This window comes from Amblyraja radiata, chromosome 2 (genome assembly GCF_010909765.2).
Source record: "Amblyraja radiata isolate CabotCenter1 chromosome 2, sAmbRad1.1.pri, whole genome shotgun sequence".
Taxonomy (NCBI): domain Eukaryota; kingdom Metazoa; phylum Chordata; class Chondrichthyes; order Rajiformes; family Rajidae; genus Amblyraja; species Amblyraja radiata.
Genome location: NC_045957.1, coordinates 21,461,433 through 21,480,385, shown reverse-complemented (window position 1 = coordinate 21,480,385; position 18,953 = coordinate 21,461,433). Strand labels below are relative to the sequence as shown.

General features: G+C 40.6%; 2 protein-coding genes across 4 annotated transcripts in view; one reads left to right on the top strand and one right to left on the bottom strand.

Moving 5' to 3' along the window:
• LOC116987007 overlaps positions 1-874 on the top strand; it is a 30,801-nt gene extending 29,927 nt beyond the window's left edge. For both annotated transcript variants that reach the window (XM_033042897.1, XM_033042890.1), the window contains exon 14: positions 132-874. In XM_033042897.1, coding sequence (XP_032898788.1) covers positions 132-349 — 218 coding nt within the window. In that variant the 3' untranslated portion in view covers positions 350-874. The remainder of the gene's footprint in view (positions 1-131) is intronic.
• A 1,383-nt stretch (positions 875-2,257) lies between these two features.
• nfx1 (nuclear transcription factor, X-box binding 1) overlaps positions 2,258-18,953 on the bottom strand; it is a 52,657-nt gene continuing 35,961 nt past the window's right edge. For both annotated transcript variants that reach the window (XM_033042877.1, XM_033042883.1), the window contains exons 16-24: positions 17,105-17,335; positions 15,394-15,467; positions 12,694-12,795; positions 11,555-11,596; positions 10,745-10,843; positions 8,978-9,044; positions 6,411-6,556; positions 4,575-4,679; positions 2,258-2,740 (exon numbers count right to left, since the gene is read on the bottom strand). In XM_033042877.1, coding sequence (XP_032898768.1) covers positions 2,662-2,740; positions 4,575-4,679; positions 6,411-6,556; positions 8,978-9,044; positions 10,745-10,843; positions 11,555-11,596; positions 12,694-12,795; positions 15,394-15,467; positions 17,105-17,335 — 945 coding nt within the window. In that variant the 3' untranslated portion in view covers positions 2,258-2,661. The remainder of the gene's footprint in view (positions 2,741-4,574; positions 4,680-6,410; positions 6,557-8,977; positions 9,045-10,744; positions 10,844-11,554; positions 11,597-12,693; positions 12,796-15,393; positions 15,468-17,104; positions 17,336-18,953) is intronic.

Here is an 18,953-nt window from a genome sequence, read left to right as displayed (position 1 = left end):
CTGTGATGGTGATCAAGCTGATAAATGAACTTGGCAGAAGAGCTTCCTTCTAATATATAACACTGATTAACTGTTGAGTCAAAATATACCTTGATCATTGTATCAATTTATGTTTTTTTTAATTCCTACAGAATCTTGTTCTGCTCCAGGCTTACTCTGCAATTGTGACAGCAATGACCATGTCTGGAGAGTGGATGATGGGATCCTGCGAGATAAATTATCATTGCCCATCCAAGCGGTATACTTTGGTGATACTGAGGATGCACCATTGGAGATGGCCTTTCATACCATAGGAAGACTCCAGTGCAAAGGAAAAGAAGGGACACAGAAGAATCATCAGTCATTATGATGGTTTTCGCAATTGTGAAAAAAAAAAAATCATATCTTTTATTTGTCACCATGAGAGAAATGCTTTAAGCTGGACTGGACTTACTCAGATAAGATTTAGCTGCCATTTTACTGACATCTTTTAAACAGAAAATGGCCATTCAGTGCAACAGGTCTGTGACAATCTTTACCCTCCAAGCTTGCTGTCCTGACCTTTCATCATCCTTTATTGAAATATCTTTCTATCCCTTTCTTCTTCCTGTACTTTTCCATCTCCTTTTTATTGATTTGTGTAGAGAGACCAGCAGTTAACATCTTTTTTTCAGAATATTTTGTTCCTTTGGTCCAAGCTTAAAGAAGTGATCAGAATATCTATTGTCTCTCCCCGCATTACCTTTAAAATGTACCCAATGATTTGTATTGGTTCTATAAATTCTTCCCAAAACGTATCACTTCATAAATTGCTGCTTTAAATGTAATCTAATTTCTCCAGTCTCTCTTATTAGGTCTGAAACTGATGTCTCAAATTAAAATAAGAGGTGGGAAGATAGAGTTGGCTATGTTTACATATCTGTTGTGCTGCTGCAAGTAAGAATTTCATTGTTCTGTTTCAGGACATATGACAATAAAAACTTTCTCTCACTCAATGGATATAATCCATTAATCAAGAGCAAGCTGGCGGGAAATCCAGACAGTACAAGTCTGTGAAAAGAAAGGAACATGGTCCTGGGATGGTTAGACTGAGAAATAAAGAAATAGCAGAAGCTTTGAACACATTTTGCTTGCACCCAACGCAGCAAAAACCTATTGTTGCAAGGATAAAATGCAAACTAATAAGTTTCAAATCCACAAGACCCTGGACTTGATGACTGCATTCTAGGGTCATAAAAAGGTGTAGATAGGTGTTTAAATATTCTGGAACAGTGTCAGTAGATTGGACAATTGCCCCTGTTCACGAGAGGAGGGAAAAAGCAAGAAAGTAAATGTCAGTCGGCCTGATACATGTTATTGGGGAAAATTAGTTTTTTAGTTTGATAAAGGGGTCCACTGAGTCAGTGCCAACCAGCCATCCCCATACACTAGTACTATCCGACACACTAGGCACCATTTACAATCTTTACCAAAGCCAATTATCCTACAAACCTGTACATCTTTCAAGTGTGGGAGTGAACCGGAGCATCCAGGTAAAACCCACGCGGTCACGGGGAGAACGTACAAACTCCGTACAAACAGCCCGTTGTCAGGTTCAAAACCGGGTCCCTGGTGCCCCAATGGTCCAATTTGTTTAGTAACAAGACTTGTAATACAGTTAAATGTAGTTAATGTGGTTTAATAAAAGGTAAATGTAACAAGCAGGATGCATAGAGGAACCAATGTATTTCCCTTACTTGGAATTTGGAGATTCTTTGCGGCCATGTCACATTGTCCTGTGACTTATCTTTGTATTGTCAACAAATTTTGCTCAGTGCACTCATCCTTTTATTTTCACCATTAATGTAGATTGTAAATAGTTAAGGTGCCAATACATTAGGTGCCCTGCAATATCCTACAAGTTAACGCTTACTAACGGACACATTATCAATTTATCCGGACCAGGCTTCTGCAAGTTACCTGACCCTCATTCCTCACATTTTCAGAAGGCATTAAACTGTGCATAGTAAAAGGCTACTACACAAGGTAAGATCTCACAGCAATGAGACAATATATGCAATTATCTAAAATTTTTACAAAGGAAACGAATGACTCATTGAATCAGTCAAAGAGAAAATGTTTAAACAGTCCACAACCAATGGGCCTGGGTAATTACGGGGTGAAAAGTTTCAAATGAAGAATCATCCTTTAATGCTTAACTACTTGCTATTACACCCATTCCGAGGACTAGGTTTCCATGCGTTGGTTCAAACACAGTTAACATCGGAAGACTGCATCATTCATATGTTCAAAGTAATTTCATTTTTATTGAGTGCAATAATTACACAACTACCTTTAACATTATCACGCTGAAGCAGATTTATCAAAAGCACAAACCAAGGGAGAAAACAATTAAGCCTTAGATCAGCATTGTCTGCAGCAGCAACACAGAGGCTGACCGAAACACACAGTACACAATTCATCCCATTGATTTTGCTCCTTTCACTTGTTTCCCATGCAATTCTGATATTCTACAGTGTAGATTTGCATCCCAATTTGTTATCAGTTGAATTGAATTTATGATTTTACAAAACTGTCTCTCCTTACTTAACCAGCTCTCTTATTCATTACTGATTCGGTTACTTCCTGTCCCATAATTTCTATAGGATATGTGGCCCAAATATAATCAGAAACCAGCATTCTTTAGTCTTGAACATCAAAGTAATCAATGATTGCTTCCTCCTTGAATGGCTTTTGCAGGGCAATTGTTCCATTGTCAATCCTGGATGATTAAAGAAAATTATTTTAATTTCAGCATTTTGCAATTAGCAATGTGCATGTAACAACATCTAAGTTGAACTGTTGTGCATCGTACCAATGCAAAATTACATGTGCCTTCCGCTTTCATCAACTGTAACAATTCAGCCAACTGTCAGCTGCAGGCCCTCGTCTACAATAACTCCCAGATAAAGAGTAAATTCCAGATTCTTACATGGACTGGCCTATATGCAACTCTAAAATCACATGTATGGTTGTTTTGTAAATGCCTCCTCAGTTCAGCAACAATTAGAGAAGAGTGGTAAATGGCAGTGATGTCCACATCACATAAATAAATGAATGGTAAGAAAAGGTCATGGCTCAGTTTTCTCATTCTTTTAAAATCCCTTTAAGGCCTCACCTTATTTTGCCTTATTTGATTAAAGGTCAAATTTCATTGGCTAATTTGCCCTGGTAGATTTTACTGTGTGATGATTTCCTCTTGGTGAATTTCCAGAATGCCCAAGGTCCCATAATGTCAAATTATATAATGAAATAAGCCAAGATCTTAACTGGGACTACACAGAAACAACTCAACAGTTTTGGGGGGAAAGATTGGATAAGATTAAATGTTTTCTTTGGAGCTGAGGAGATCATGGCAGACTTAAATGAGGTTCATAAAATATGAGGGTCTTCGACAGAGTAGGTAGGAGTACCATTTTTCCTAAGCAGAGGTGTAAAAACAACAGGGGTCATGGATTTAAAGTAATTGGTAGAAGTATTGGTGCAGGAGATGAGATCAAGTCTGAGCTCATTGCTTAAATGACCTTCTTTCTGTGTTTGCACATTTTCAATATCTGACAACTTCCTCTGCCTTTGGGTGTTGCTCTGATCCCGTCTAGTAGTATTCCCCTGTTGCAGGCACGAGGCACTAGACAGGCAGCGCCTCTACCCGAAGCTAAAAATATACACACACGCACACAAAGACTGGCCGCCACAATAATCCATAGATTGCCACCACCGCCTCTCCAAGCCCAAAGCTAAACTGCCAGGAAGAAACCTGTACCATCAGTCACTCCTCTCAAGGTAGGGGCAAACTGCAAGAAGAAGCATGAGATCGCCATGCTTCCCCTTCGAAGAATAGGACTAAGCTACTGCGACAAGCCAGAGATCGCCAACGCCATCGCACTGGCGAAGGACAGTACCCCCATGGTGTCCTGTACTTTCTAGCCACTAAATAGAATAAAGTATGGGAGTTCGTCCTGCTGCGGGTTACGGTGCAGTCAATGTCGAACCTGGTGTCATCCTTGACGCCACAGATGCTAAAGTGTAGCCTTTCACAATGGAATTTGCAATGAACCAAGACTTGGTTGAACATTCACATGCAGGGTTGTGCAGAAGAGATTATAATAACTAAAACTAATGATTGTAAGGAGCTTCCATGTCCCTAGTCCTTTAATCCTTTAATTATGCTATGATTTAATTCCAGATAATAGGTTCAGGTGAGAGTTTAACTAAATGGCAGAATTTGAAAAAGTTGGGGCATCGATCAGCCTTGAGTAAACTATTAACTGTAAACAATGCACGATGTAGCACTGACTCCTCTAGTATAGCCAAAAGCCCGGCATCACTGCTTTCTGAAAATGCGACAGACGTTACTAATCCATTAAAATAAATAGCATCTCTGAGATTTACACTTGGTTCCAATTCAGATAATATCAGAGGTTCCAATGGAGGAATATCATTTTACATAATTACATTTTTCTTTCTTTTAGAATTAGCTTGTTATTGTTGATAAGACATTTTATTAGCAAGATCATAGTTGGTAGATTAAAACAAATGCATATCCTGGTACTTACTTGGGCATTTGTTGCCTGTAGTGGGCAATTGGTGGTGGTGGTCTAGTTGACATTTCTCTCTCTATCAAAGTAGTCAGTGAAACACTTGGACATACAGATTTTCCTCTATAAAGAATAATAATTTATTGAAATAGTTCAATAAAGAAAAACTGCAACACATACCATCTTTTTAAGAGTTAAAGTACTAATCTGGGCATAATTGATTCAACCAATTACTTTTCCAATTCCACATTATACGTCAGTTTCAGCACACTCTAATTTATGAACCACTGTCTACAAATCAAAACCAAAAGTGCTGGAGGAACTCAGTGGGTCAGGCAGCATCCGTGGAGGGAATGGATAGATGACGTTTCAGATTGGGTCCTGAAATGTCGTTTCTCTATTACCTCCACAAATGCTACGAGATCCGCTGAGTTCCTCCAGCACTTTTTGTTTTGATCAAGGTTACAGCATTTGCAGTTTCTTGTGTCATCAAAGGTGTTTTGGAAATGCCATTGGTTTCCTGCTGTCCCTCCTCCACCAGTTTTGAAAATCAAGTCTTCGTTAAAAACTGTTTGATAACTAGTTGGGCAACTTGTTACTTCATCACAACCAGGCGACTTATGGACAACTCAAACTTTACACACAAGTTCTCCTGTTAATGTTGTACAGGTCATTGCAGAGGCATTCACGTGTTCTTTAAATGGTGTCTCAACTTTAATGCTACATTTGCTGGAATCCAACGAGGATGCCTGAGAATGTAAGAAGATATTCGGGCAATCTTTTGTCAAGACTTCACTAACACGAAACCAACATTGAGTACTTCAATTAAAAGTAATAAAGGCCATTCATTTTCTATTGACTTTCATTCTCCACTTTGAACATAATCTTCTTGTGGGCTCTTCAAGAAATCATCAATTATTTCCAAGTTAAATTGGGCCCAAGTTCAATAAAGAACTAATAGAATTCCTACATATAAACAAAATGAAGGCCACCCTTGCCTATTGGTGTGCAGATCATTTCAGAGACATTTAAATGCTACTTGGATAGTGTCTTAGTAGCAGGAGCAGGGAGGTTCTACTGCAGTTGTACAGGGTCTTGGTGAGACCACACCTGGAGTATTGCGTACAGTTTTGGTCTCCAAATCTGAGGAAGGACATTATTGCCATAGAGGGAGTGCAGAGAAGGTTCACCAGACTGATTCCTGGGATGTCAGGACTGTCTTATGAAGAAAGACTGGATAGACTTGGTTTATACTCTCTAGAATTTAGGAGATTGAGAGGGGATCTTATAGAAACTTACAAAATTCTTAAGGGGTTGGACAGGCTAGATGCAGGAAGATTGCTCCCGATGTTGGGGAAGTCCAGGACAAGGGGTCACAGCTTAAGGATAAGGGGGAAATCCTTTAAAACCGAGATGAGAAGAACTTTTTTCACACAGAGAGTGGTGAATCTCTGGAACTCCCTGCCACAGAGGGTAGTCGAGGCCAGTTCATTGGCTATATTTAAGAGGGAGTTAGATGTGGCCCTTGTGGCTAAGGGGATCAGAGGGTATGGAGAGAAGGCAGGTACGGGATACTGAGTTGGATGATCAGCCATGATCATATTGAATGGCGGTGCAGGCTCGAAGGGCCGAATGGCCTACTCCTGCACCTAATTTCTATGTTTCTATGTTTCTTAGCTTTAATGCTTCACTTGCAGGATGTGAAGCAAGTGAGGACTTTAAGGAGACGTGTAAGAAGATTTTCAGGCATTTAACCTCAAAAGGAAATCTAAACATCTTTTCAACCGAGCCAAATATGAACAGCAAAAGATCAATATGTATTTTTAAAGCCAGCAAAAGCATTCTCACACTCACTTTACAGCAGTGATAACAACATTGCGCTTGGGCTCACTGTCGTAGCTGACACTTTCAACACCATAGACCTCAGCCAGCTCATGAATGATCCTGCGATGCTCCCTGTTCATTGGGGGATAGCAGCGGCTTTTCTTCTGCTGTTTGCCCTGGATTAAAAAGAAAAAATCCATTTAAGATTTTCAAATAAAAATGGTTTGTGTTGCCTAATATCTGTTTACCTTTACTGCCACGCTAACTTGGCAACATTTTCAATTTAAAAAAAGTGGAAATATAAATGCAATCCTTAATAGATTAACAAGATAATAATTTTGTAGATTTTTCATGCACCTCTTTGCTTCATTGAAAGGATAACAAGGCAACCGATCCTCAAGCTTTGGGCAATGTTATTTTACAGGGTCCAATGAGAAAGAGAAGACAAAGCCTTATCCTATTTTCTCTTTCTCCAGCGAATAATTTGATATTCCCATGGAATTTATCCTAGATGTCTTGGAATAAACAGAAACTCTATTGGACCAATTTTCTCCAAATGTATTTCACTGCAGAAACTCCTAGATACCCAGAGCAGAGTTTTAAACTAAGGCAGTAGTTTAGCATAAGACCTGCTTGATATGGCAGTTGAAGCCTAAAATAGGAATGACTGCCTCAAAATTGCTAAATTCCCTGTGATTTATAAGATTGCACGACTTTCTGATGCTTTGGACCTGAAATACACGCTCCCCTATTGGTGACCAGGTCACTTCAGAGGCATTTAAATGCTACTTGGAAGGTCTTAGCTTTAACACTTCACTTGCTGGTTGCTTAATGAAGACTTAAGGGATTTGTAGGAAGATTTTCAGGCAATATTTTATCAAGACTTCACTAACACTAATCAACATTCATTTCTGAAATTCCCTGAGAACTTGATCGAAAGATAATGAATTGTATTGGCTCGCCTGCCTGAATGCTTTATAGGAGTTACCAGGAGAAAGGAAGTGCTTGTTTTTGCTAAGTGTCTGCTGAGGGAACAAGAATGATAATGCAAAGCGGGTTTGGAGTAGAGAGAAAGATGGATACTATCCTACATGTGCTTGTAGGACATTTCTATTCTGAACCGTATTGACCAGGTCACCTAGTTCCGCATCCGAGGAACTTTGCACCTCCTCGTTTAGCCATCTGATACTTCCCATGTGCCAATGCGGTAGTAGCTGAGTACTTACTACACAGGCTGCTCCATTGTTAGGACTTTAAACCAATCATCGCTAGAGTACTAAATTCACAGGACCCCGTGTTTTAGCAACCCCATGTAAAATAAAAATTAACTAATTTGCAATTTGGACTAAAATTAGTTTCTCAAACTGACATTTTAAGCACAATACCAATCTGGCATCTCTTCATACTTTCACCACAGTAAAGGGGTCAAGGAAAGAGCGTTCACGTCGCGGCCCTGTTTCCACCAATCTTTCCACCACCATGCACAAGAAGCAACAAGACAGACACCATTGTATGCAGATGCCGAGAAGTGTGTTCAGCTCCGACTGAACAACTTCTAATCTTGTGTGTGGACTCGATAAGAAGAAGAAGACCACAGTAAAACGCTAAGCCCTTTAAATTCTACACCTCAAACTAAGAATATTTCATATCATGGCATAGAAAATATTGTGAGCAATTTTGGACCCCATATCTGAAGAAGGATGTGCTACCGCTGGAGAGGGTCCAGAGGAGGTTTACTAGAATGATCCCAGGAATGAGTGCATTAACATATGATAAGCGCTTGATGAGCCTCTACTCGCTGGAGTTTGGAAGGATGAGGGGGACCTCATTGAAACTTACCGAATAGTCAAAGGCCTGAATAGAGTGGATGTGGAGAGAATGTTTCCACTATTGGGAGAGTCCAGGACCAGAGGTCATAGCCTCAGAATTAAAAAACTTTCCTTTCGGAAGGAGATGGAGGAATTTCTTTAGTCAGAGGGTGATGAATCTATGGAATTCAATGCCAGTCAATCGATATTTTTTAAGGCATAGATTCTTGATTAGCATGGGTGTCGGGGGTTATGGGGAGAAGGCAGGAGAATGGGGTTAGAAGATAGTTCAGCCATGGCAGAGTAGACTTGATGGGCCGAATGGCCTAATTTTGCTCCCATCATTTATGAACCACTAAACCAATAATAAAACCCCTTTCTGACCATTTTAGGAAAAAGGCAATTAAATATTCACCATAATTTCTCAATTTCTGCATTCAGAAAAATATATGTTCAGATTGTAATAAACTTGCTTTGAGGTAGAATCTACTAAAGCTGCCCTGCCCCCCCCCCCCCCCCCCCCCTTCTGAATATCATCTGATTTTGACCTAATCAATCCATAAGGTACATTATCACAAAAATATCCCACTGTCCTGCTGGCTGACTATTACCAAAAGAGAACAGTTGTTGATTTGCACAACACTGGTACCATTTTCCTGTTTGTATTTAGCTTCGTCCCAGACAACCTTCCATCATGAATTCTACCTGCCCTTTGGAGTAAAGCTTTCAGGCAATTTACATTTGAGAGGATTTTAATAATAAAAGCAAATTGTTAACTTGAGAACTAACCTTATTGACACCTTCCACAAGAGCCTTAATTTCTTCTTCAACTTCAGTCACAAACTTTAAATCTTTTCTTCAGTCAGGAGGAAAACATACATATGATTTAAGCACACATTAACATAAATCTCATGGATTTACAATAAGTGCATGCATATAATTATATAACATTTCACGAACCACCCAGGTTTGTACTTTCTACTACTGACTATTCCAAATGGATTTTTTTTTACAGGTATGCACCATTTCAAATTAATCGATCAGTACATTAATCTTATCAATTCGAGTCACAACTTTTAGAGTGGGTTTGACATTTTTCAGTAAAAACATGGAACAAAAGAGCAATTTCATCTCTGTATTCAGAAAACAAAATAACTTCTTTGGTCTTTCCTATTTTAGTGAAGAGACCAGTTAGAAAAACAGAAGGTTGAGTGACGCACTTCAATTGTGTAATGGTGTAGGGAAACTTTTTTTTACAAACAGCACTATATTAACATAACTCTCAGTAATATGACTATGATGACATGTGCATATCAATAGTGGTTCAAAGACAAGATATATTCTGGCTTCCTGATGGGAAGAAAAATTAAAATCACCATAATGGTCATAAAAAGGATGGAAAAATAAAACAAACAGGAAATGTTTAAATCTGGCAGATTCACAAACATTTGAAAGCATTGTTTTGAGGGAGGTTTTTCCAGAATTGTGTAGGTGGTTTCATAAAAAAATGTGATCAGTTCCCTTGCCAAATTATCTGTGTAATGCCAGCATATTATGCCACTCCGAGCGATGATACAAGGATACAAAGGACATTTATTTGCACATACACCAATTAGTGTAGTGAAATTTGACTTGCCATTGTAGCACACCAATAAGAATAAGACACAACATTAAAGAATTTAACAATAAACATAAAAACATCCCCCCACAATGGTTCCCACTGTGAGGGGAGACAGCAAAAGTCCAGTCCTATCCCCTGTTCACCCATAATCGGGCCTATTGAGGCCTCCGCAGTCACTGCCACGGCAGCCCGATGCTTCAGCCCCTCTCGCCGGATGATGGAACTCAGGCGTCGAAAGAACACTCTCAGCAGCTTGGAGTGTCTGGAGCGGCCGCTTCCTCCCCGGAGACCGCGGCTCCCGAAGTCCACGGGCCGCACTGGTCTGAGCTCTGACTCTGGCGACCTCGACGTGAGATCCCAGGCTCTGTGGTGTTTAAAGTTCAGCGGCGCCCGCGGATGTTGGAGTCGGCAGTCTCAGCACGGAGCCCACCGCACGGCGACTCGGGTAAGACATCGCCCGCTCCACGATGGTGCCTCAGCCCTGTGCCGCCGCCGAAGCTGAAGTTCTGGCCGGTCCCGGCAGGAAAACGCCGCTCCAGTCCTGTTGGTAGGCCGCGAGGAAGGGACGAAAATACGGCTCAGAGAAAAGCCGCATCTCCGACCAGGTAAGGACCGAGAAAAATAGTTTCCCCCTTTCTCCCCCCCCCCACCCCCCACATAAAAAGACTAGAAGACCTCCAAAACAAACACTTTTAACTCACTAAAAATTAAAAAAAAGGGTGAAAGGGCTAACAGCCGCTGGCAGGGCAGCCATACTCGACGGCGCCCCCTATTAGATTCAATATAATTATATATTTAATTAAGACAGCAACTACAGATACATTAACCTATGTATTTTGTAGCCTGGATGCCACATATCCAAATATAGTTTGAACATTAACTCTTGTATATCTTTACTTGATTACAACGCAGATAATCAATCACTCTTTATCTACCTTGCATCCTCCTTCAGACTGTCACTGTACTTGGATCCTAAACTGCGAGTGTGAAATGGATCTGAGGCAGGGCTAATATTTAAAGCATCTGCTACCCGTCTGTGAAAAAGAAAAACATTAAGCATAGTTATGCACTGTGACAAAGAATAATGTAATAGATTATGCGGTGACATCGGAGCAACTGAAATGCCCGAACCAAATTATGCAATGGAATCTTATGCTCACAAACCTAATTCAATGGATCTCACACATAGTTATAGCCCAATGATAAAAAATAATAAAGGAGAAGAGACTTACTTATTCAAAAGGTTAATCTTTCTAATATTTCAGTCTGATTAGTTTGATGATTGATTGCATCTAGAATTCACAAGACATGTTTGACTCAACTAACTTGCAGATTATTCTAAATGTTCATGACTTTTAAATGTATCATGTTTTTATTTTTCAGTTTAAATTTACCAGTCACAAACTGAAGATTCTATTTTACACGTTATAAACTTCCCTTAAACAATGGGTTCGTTATCCTCACAATAATTCATGTAACTTAGTGATATATTTTCTCCTTATCCTTTGACATTGTTCTTGCTAGATATTTGAACACAAGCTTCTCTAATCTTTCCTAAACCATTTGCACTTCTTGTTCATTACAAGTAAAATTATTATTGTAACAAGGAATTTTTCCTCTGATAGTTGTATGGATGCTGAAAATCTACACACCAAGTTAGGCTTCGGCAGTTTTCATATTTCGACAAAAGTATCAGAACATACATTATGCTGAATACACGTTTGAATTCATGTTTCAGAACACACCTGTTTCTCTCCAGTGTTGCACATTCGTGATCACATTCCAATCTGCAAGGAAAAGCAGCAATTTAATTACCCGATAGCCATTTGACCCTTGAACTATGTTTCCAACATGAGCGTTAACTTAATGACCCATACAAATTTGCAAAATGTGCTCATGTCAGAACAATAGGGTTCGCTATAAATAGTAGTCATAGACTATGGAAACAGGCTCTTTGGCCCAACTTGACCATGTCGACCAAGATGCCCCATCTAAGCTAATCCCATCTGCCTGTCTTTGGCCCATCCCTCCAAACTTTTCTTACCTGTCCCGAGTTTCTTTTAAATGCTGTTATCATATCTCAATTAACTGCTCTGGCAGCTCATTCCATACATACCCACCAACATTGCAGTTAAAAGGTTGCCTCCCCAGGTTCCTATTAATTCTTGCCCCTCTTGCTATAAACCCATGTCCTCACATGTTTGATTCCCCAACCCTTGATAAAAGACTGCATTGATCCCATCTATTCACCTCATGATTTTATACAGCTTTGTCAGATCACCCCTTGGCCTTGTGTGCACCTAGGTATAGTACTGGCCTGCCCAATCTCTCCAGATCAGCTCCTCAAGTCCTAGCAACATCCTCGTAAATCTGCTAAATGATATATTTCTTATAGCAGAGTGACCGAAACTGAACACAGTACTCCAAATGTGGCTTCACCAATGTCTTGTATAACCAAGATATAACATCCCAACTTCTATACTCAAAACCCTGACTGATAAAGGCCAATGTTCCAAAACCCTTCTGTACCATCCCATCCACCCGTGATGCCACTTTCTGGGAACTATGTACCTGTACTCCTGGATCCCACTGCTGTACAGAGGCCCTACCATTCATTGTGAAAGTCCTGCCCTGGTTTGACTTCCCAAAATGCTACACCTCGCACTTATCTGCATTAAACTCCAAGCACCAAACATGTATATTGAGAGTAATACAAAAATGATCTGGCTCACTTTGATTATACAGTCCAATAAATTGACAAAATATGGTTTGTCGTTTGTAATTACTTCCAGTTTATACTCTGATTGCCAAATTACTACCAATGAAACTATTCCCTTATAAGCTTGTGTTCTGAGACTACCCACACTGTTCAAAATTGATTTACCTGGTTTGTTTAATTTCTTTCTTAGAAACAAGTCGACTGATTTCCACAGTGTCTCCAAGTTGCATATCAGAGAGTTTACTAGCCATGGAAATAGCAGTTATTCTACAACGAGAACAAGCAAAACAACATAAAACTAGGCGACATAATATCACTTATTGCAAGTCATAATTTTTACAAGTGAAAAAAAATCACAAGCAGAGGGAATATAATCAAATTCATTTGCAGAAATATTACATTACCATCTGATGTTTTAAAGATTTACAGAATGTGATCATTTCGAACATTCTCAATGTGTATCACGTGATATTACCCGAAATGATTGAGGATATAACATGTAATATGGAGATGGCCAGCTTTAGCCTAAGTTGCATCAGTGAGCAATACTTATTCACTGACAAGTAGTTAAATAGGGGACTGTGGACATGCCTAGACAAGGTATCAGATTAACAAGGCCACAGTTAAGTGGCGAGACAATTATGAACTTCCACCACAAACATTACCTTGGAATCAATGTTAAAAGCTTTCATATCCTTTTATTATTATTTATAGCTTAAACATGGCATCGGTATTGGTTTATTATTATTGTCGAAGAGAGTGAAAACTTTTTTTTGGGTGCTATCCAGTCAAATCATGCATGGACACAAACAAGCTGTACACAAGTACCAACAAGGGCAAAGAGAAAAGCCACAGATGGCTGTGGAGGCCAAGTCTTTGGGTATTTTTTTAAAGCAGAGATTGATAGGTTTATGATTAGTAAGGGTGTCAAATGTTATGGGGAGAAGGCAGGAGAATGGGGTTGTGAGGGAAAGATAGATCAGTCATGATTATACTCAGTGGACTGAATGGCCAACTTCTACTCCCATGACATGAAAAATACCAGAGTGCAGAATACTGTGTGGCAGCATTATAGCATTAACAGTTAGAGAAAGTGCAGATAAAAACAAGCAAGATTCGCAAAGGTATGAATATTGAATTCTTCAGCTTTAGGTAACTAACCAAACCCTCCCGTCACTCCTCCTTCACATCCTCGGCTTTTCTTACTCCCTTCTCTTCCCTGTGCCTCACCTGGGCTCACACAGTTTTGTCCTCTCCCCTTCCACCTCCATTCCTTCTCTGGCTTCACAATTCGTAACTCTTCTATCTATCTCACACCTTCTGTCTATTTATCTCTGGCCTTTGCCAAACCATCCTCCTCACAGTTCACACTGCCACCCAGCTTTGTGCCATCTGCAAATTTGCTGATGTTACTTGTAATCCCTTCATCTAAATCATTAATATATATTGTAAATAGCAGCGGTCCCAGCACCGAGCGGTACCCCACTAGTCACTGCCTGCCTCTGAAAGGGACCCATTAATCCCTACTCTTTGTTTCCTGTCTGCCAACTAATTTCATATCCATGTCAGCACTCTACCCCCAATACCATGTGCCCTAATTTTGCCAACTAATCTCCTCTGTGAGACCTTATCAAATGCTTTCTGAAAGTCCAGGTACACTAAATCCACTGGCTCTCCCTTGTCCATTTTCCTAGTTTCATCCTTAAAAAATTCCAGCAGATTAGTCAAACATAATTTCCCCTTTGTAAATCCATGCTGACTCGGACCAATCCTGCTACTGCTATACAAATGTGCCGTTATTTCATCTTTTATAATTGACTCCAGCTTCCCCACCACCGATGTCAGGCTAACTGGACTATAATTTCCTGTTTTCCATCTCCCGTCTTTCTTAAAAAGTGGGATAACATTAGCTACCCTCCAATACACAGGAACTGATCCTGAATCTATAGAACATTGGAAAATGATCACCAATGCATCCACGATTTCCAGCGCCACCTCCTTAAGTACCCTGGGATGCAGACCATCGGGCCCTGGGGATTTATCAGCCTTCAGTCTACCCAACACCATTTCCTGCCTAATGTGTATTTCGTTCTGTTCCTCCGTCACCCTAGATCTTCTGGCCACTATTACATCAGGTTTGTGTCCTCCTTAGTGAAGCCAGATCCAAAGTACTTGTTCAACTCATCTGCCATTTCCTTGTAACCCATAATAAATTCACCTTTTTCAGTTTAACTAATTTTTTCCTCTTCAATACCTAAAGAAGCTTTTACTATCCTCCTTTATATTCTTGTCTAGCTTACCTTCGTACCTTATTTTTTCTCCCCGTATTGTCTTTTTAGTTATCTTCTGTTGCTCTTTAAAAGTTACCCAATCCTCTGGCTTCCCGCTCACCTTTGCTATGTTATACTTCTTCTCCTTTATTTATATGACTTCCCTTGTCAGCCACAGTCGCCCCTTACTCCCCTTGGAATCTTTCTTCCTCTTTGGAATGAACTGATCCAGCACCTTCTGTATTATTCCCAGAAATACCTGCCATTGTTGTTCCCTGCTAAGGTATCTTTCCAGTCAACTTTGGCCAGCTCCTCCCTCATGGCTCCATAGTCCCCTTTGTTCAACTGTAATACTGACACCTCTGATTTACCCTTCTCCCACTCCAATTGTAGATTAAAACGTATCATATTATGGTCACTACCTACTAATGGCTCTTTTACCTCGAGTTCCCTTATCAAATCAAGTTCATTACAAGCTGCTCTAAGAATCCATCACGGAGATGCTGTTCCTTAACACTCCCTGCCCCAAACTATCAGTTACTCGTCAATTAATTAGGCTTCGTATTCAATATTTCATTCTGGAAACAATACAAACCTCTGGTAATTACTGGAAGCTTCATTGCAAATCATGACATCTTTTCTTCGTTGACAACTGCAATATAATATCACCTGAAATACAACAGCTGTAATAGTTAGCAATACTAAATTAAAAAATGTAAAATATACAACTAACTCATTGATAATTTGATTATTTTAAGTGTTAAACTAGATTTCAGTCACATAGTTTCCCTGTTGTTAAAACACTCAAAATCTGACTACATAATGCTGGAGTCAGTTAATGTAATAATTTTGTTCAACTTCGATTTTGTTACACCCCATTACAACTCTTCAAAACAAAAGATAATCCAGGCCCATGAGTTTGCACATGCCTCTGGTGAGCCTGGTGGAAGGTTGCAATGTACCATACAGCGATACTCTAACAATTTGCTCTTTGACTATTTAGGTATCCCTGTGGATCAGCATCTGACTCACCAGGTGATGTTTGTTGTGTTCCCTTTCCACTCACTAGGACCCTGCTTCCTATGCTCTCTTTAAACTTAGTTGGTTCAATGGATTTTGTTTTATAATAGTAAGTAACATCTAAAAAAGTGAATTAAAAGTGTACTGAAGTTATCAATAAAAATAATATAGCCTGGAAAATCTGGCAGCATTGTGGGGGGGGGGGGGGGGGGGGGGGGGTGGGGTGGAGTCAACAACATGGAAGCGTTTGCGTGCAGTTAACAGGAAAGAGAGTGTAGGAAAGGTCACCCTAATCCTAACCCTAACCTGGCAGGGGGGATGGGAACTAATGCGACAGAGGGCCTTAAAAGGACAGAAGCAAAAGTTAGAAGGGAGATTAAAAAAACCTGAAAATGTTGTGCCTTAATGCGACTGAGATGAGGAAAAACGTTTTCACCCAGATAGTTGTGAATCTGTGGAATTATCTGCCACAGAAGGCCGTGGAGGCCAATTTACTGGATGTTTTCAAGAGAGAGTTAGATTTAGCTCTTAGGGCAAAGAGAATCAAGGGATATGGGGAAAAAGCCGGAATGGGGTACTGATTTCGGTTGATCAGCCATGATCATATTGAATGGCAGTGCTGGCTCGAAGGGCCGAATGGCCTACTCGTGCACTTATTTTTCTATGTCACCACCAAGCATGCCTGGTTATTGGAGTTTTAGTCACAGTTGTACAGCATAGAAGCAGACTCTTCAGCCCACTGCATCGATGCCAACCATCATGACAATTTACACTAATTCCACTTACTGCTTTAATTCCATGTAATGCTATTCCTTGCTCATTCAGGTGCCTGTCCAGATGCCTCTTCGATGTTGTTACTGTTACAACCTCCATCACCTCCCATGGTAGCTCAGTCTAGATACCAACTACTCTGTGTGGAATATTTACCACATGGATTCCCTTTAAATCTCCTCCCTCTTACCTTACTCTAGGTCCTCTAGTTCTGGGAACCCTGACCATGTATTTGGAGATGTTAAACAAGGACCTATTTGCCTGCCCTGGGATGAATAGAATTTCTCCTTGCCTCCTGGCTGGAATTCCTTCCTCAGAAAATAATGTAATCTTCATTTGCCAAATAGGTACATTGGCTGGTATGCTATCTTGCAAAACAACATGGAATACAATTCAAAATTTCACACATGGTCTTCAATGTTCCTTGAGATGTCACCAGATATTATTCAAATACAACTTTTCTCATTCAAAAGACATTTGATTTTTTGAACAGTAACAGTGCTTTGCGATCATACCTCTGCATGACATGGTACCTTCGGACATGGTGAACCTGGGTGGCATGGAGACGAACATGGATGATTACAGTCAGGTCGTGGAATGATACATAGCTGTTTACATTGCCCCTCAGTACCACAGTCGCCTTTATGACAAATCTTCTTACATTTGTGCATTCCACAAGGCAAGAGTTTGTTACACGCAAACCCACAGGAAATGCCAGAAATGTGACAAGGAATGTTGCTTCGCATCTGGAAATAAAAGCACTGTATTAAATCCATGCACCAACAAATCCACAGATATGGCACTTGCACCATCATTCACATGCAAGTTTCCAAACAGCCATCCTTGCGTGCTGATGCATTTTGCAAAATCAAATAGGACAACACAACTTGTCAGAAACTATCAATATGTTTTTTTTCCCCATACTTCTGTTTATTTACTCCCAACCAATTATTAACCCAAGGTTTTCCCAAATGTCTATACTTTCATTTTTGCATATAATCACTTCTACAAAGCTTTAGGAGGGTCCTTGGAGACACCATTCAATAGAAATTCGTTAAAGACAGAAAGCTGGAAGAACTCAGCGTGTCAAGTAGCACAGGTGGAGGCAAAAGAGTGTAAATCGACATTGTATCAAGATCCTAAATCAGGAGACTGAAGGGGAACGGAAAGATTGCCAGTATTTATCAAAGGTCAGTTTATTGTCACATGTACCAATTAAGGTACAGTGAAACTCGAATTATCATACAATCATACTAAAAGAAAGCACCAAGACACACAAATACATTAAAGTTAACATAAACATCCACCACAGCGGATTCCCCACATTCCTCACTGTGATGAAAGGCAATAAAGTCCAAACTTCTTCCTCTTTATTCTCCTGCAGTCGAACCATCCTCAGTCGGGGCAATCGAAGCTCCCACAGCCGGCGATTGACGCCCCCGCATCGGGGCGGTCGTAGCTCCTGCGGCTTGGAACTCCTGAAGTCGGTCTCTAACCAGGAACTGTGCTCTGAGGTCGATCCCCGACAGGGACCATCAGCTCCCGCAGTCAGAGCTCCCAAAGACGACTCCCGGAGAGGCCACCAACTCCTCTATGCTAGTCCGCAGTGCGGACGGAGATACGATACGGAATAATATTGCATCTCCGTCGAGCTAAGAGATTAAAAAAAAGTTTCCCCCAACCCCCCCCCCCCCAATCCCACATAAAACAAGCTGAAGAACACTAAAACATACATTTAACACATACTAAAAAACAAAGGAAGGGACAGACTCTGTTGATGAGGCGGCCACACCACCAGCAGGCACACAACGGCTGCCTTGCTAGCGGTCTGTCTTCGTCTTTTTCCTTCTTTGTGCTTTTAGTTTGTTGTAAAATGTATGTTTTAATTTATCTTTAGTTTTGTATTTGTGGGGGATGGTGGGGGAAACTCTTCTTACCTCTTTCCTCGACAGGGATGTGATTTTTTCCGTGTCATATCTCCGTCTGCACTGCGGCCTAACATCGTGGAGTTGGCGGTCTCTTGTTTGGGACTTCCAGAGTTCCAAAACCAGAGCCTGTGGATCTTGGAGCGGACGATCCCTTTGCCAGGGGTCGGCCTTTAGTGCTCCAACCTGCGGACTTTAACATTGTGAAGCTCGTGGTCCCTGGTTAGGGACCGACTTCAGGGACTCCAAGCCGCAGGAGTTTCGACCACCCCGATGCGGGAATTTAGACTGCCCCAACCACGGGAGGAAAGGAGATAATACTTTATTGCCTTCTATCACAGTGGGGAACATGGAGGAGCCGCTGCGGTGGATGTTTATGTCAATTTTTTATGTGGTTATGTGTCTTGTTGCTTTTTTGGTATGACTGTATGGCAAATCA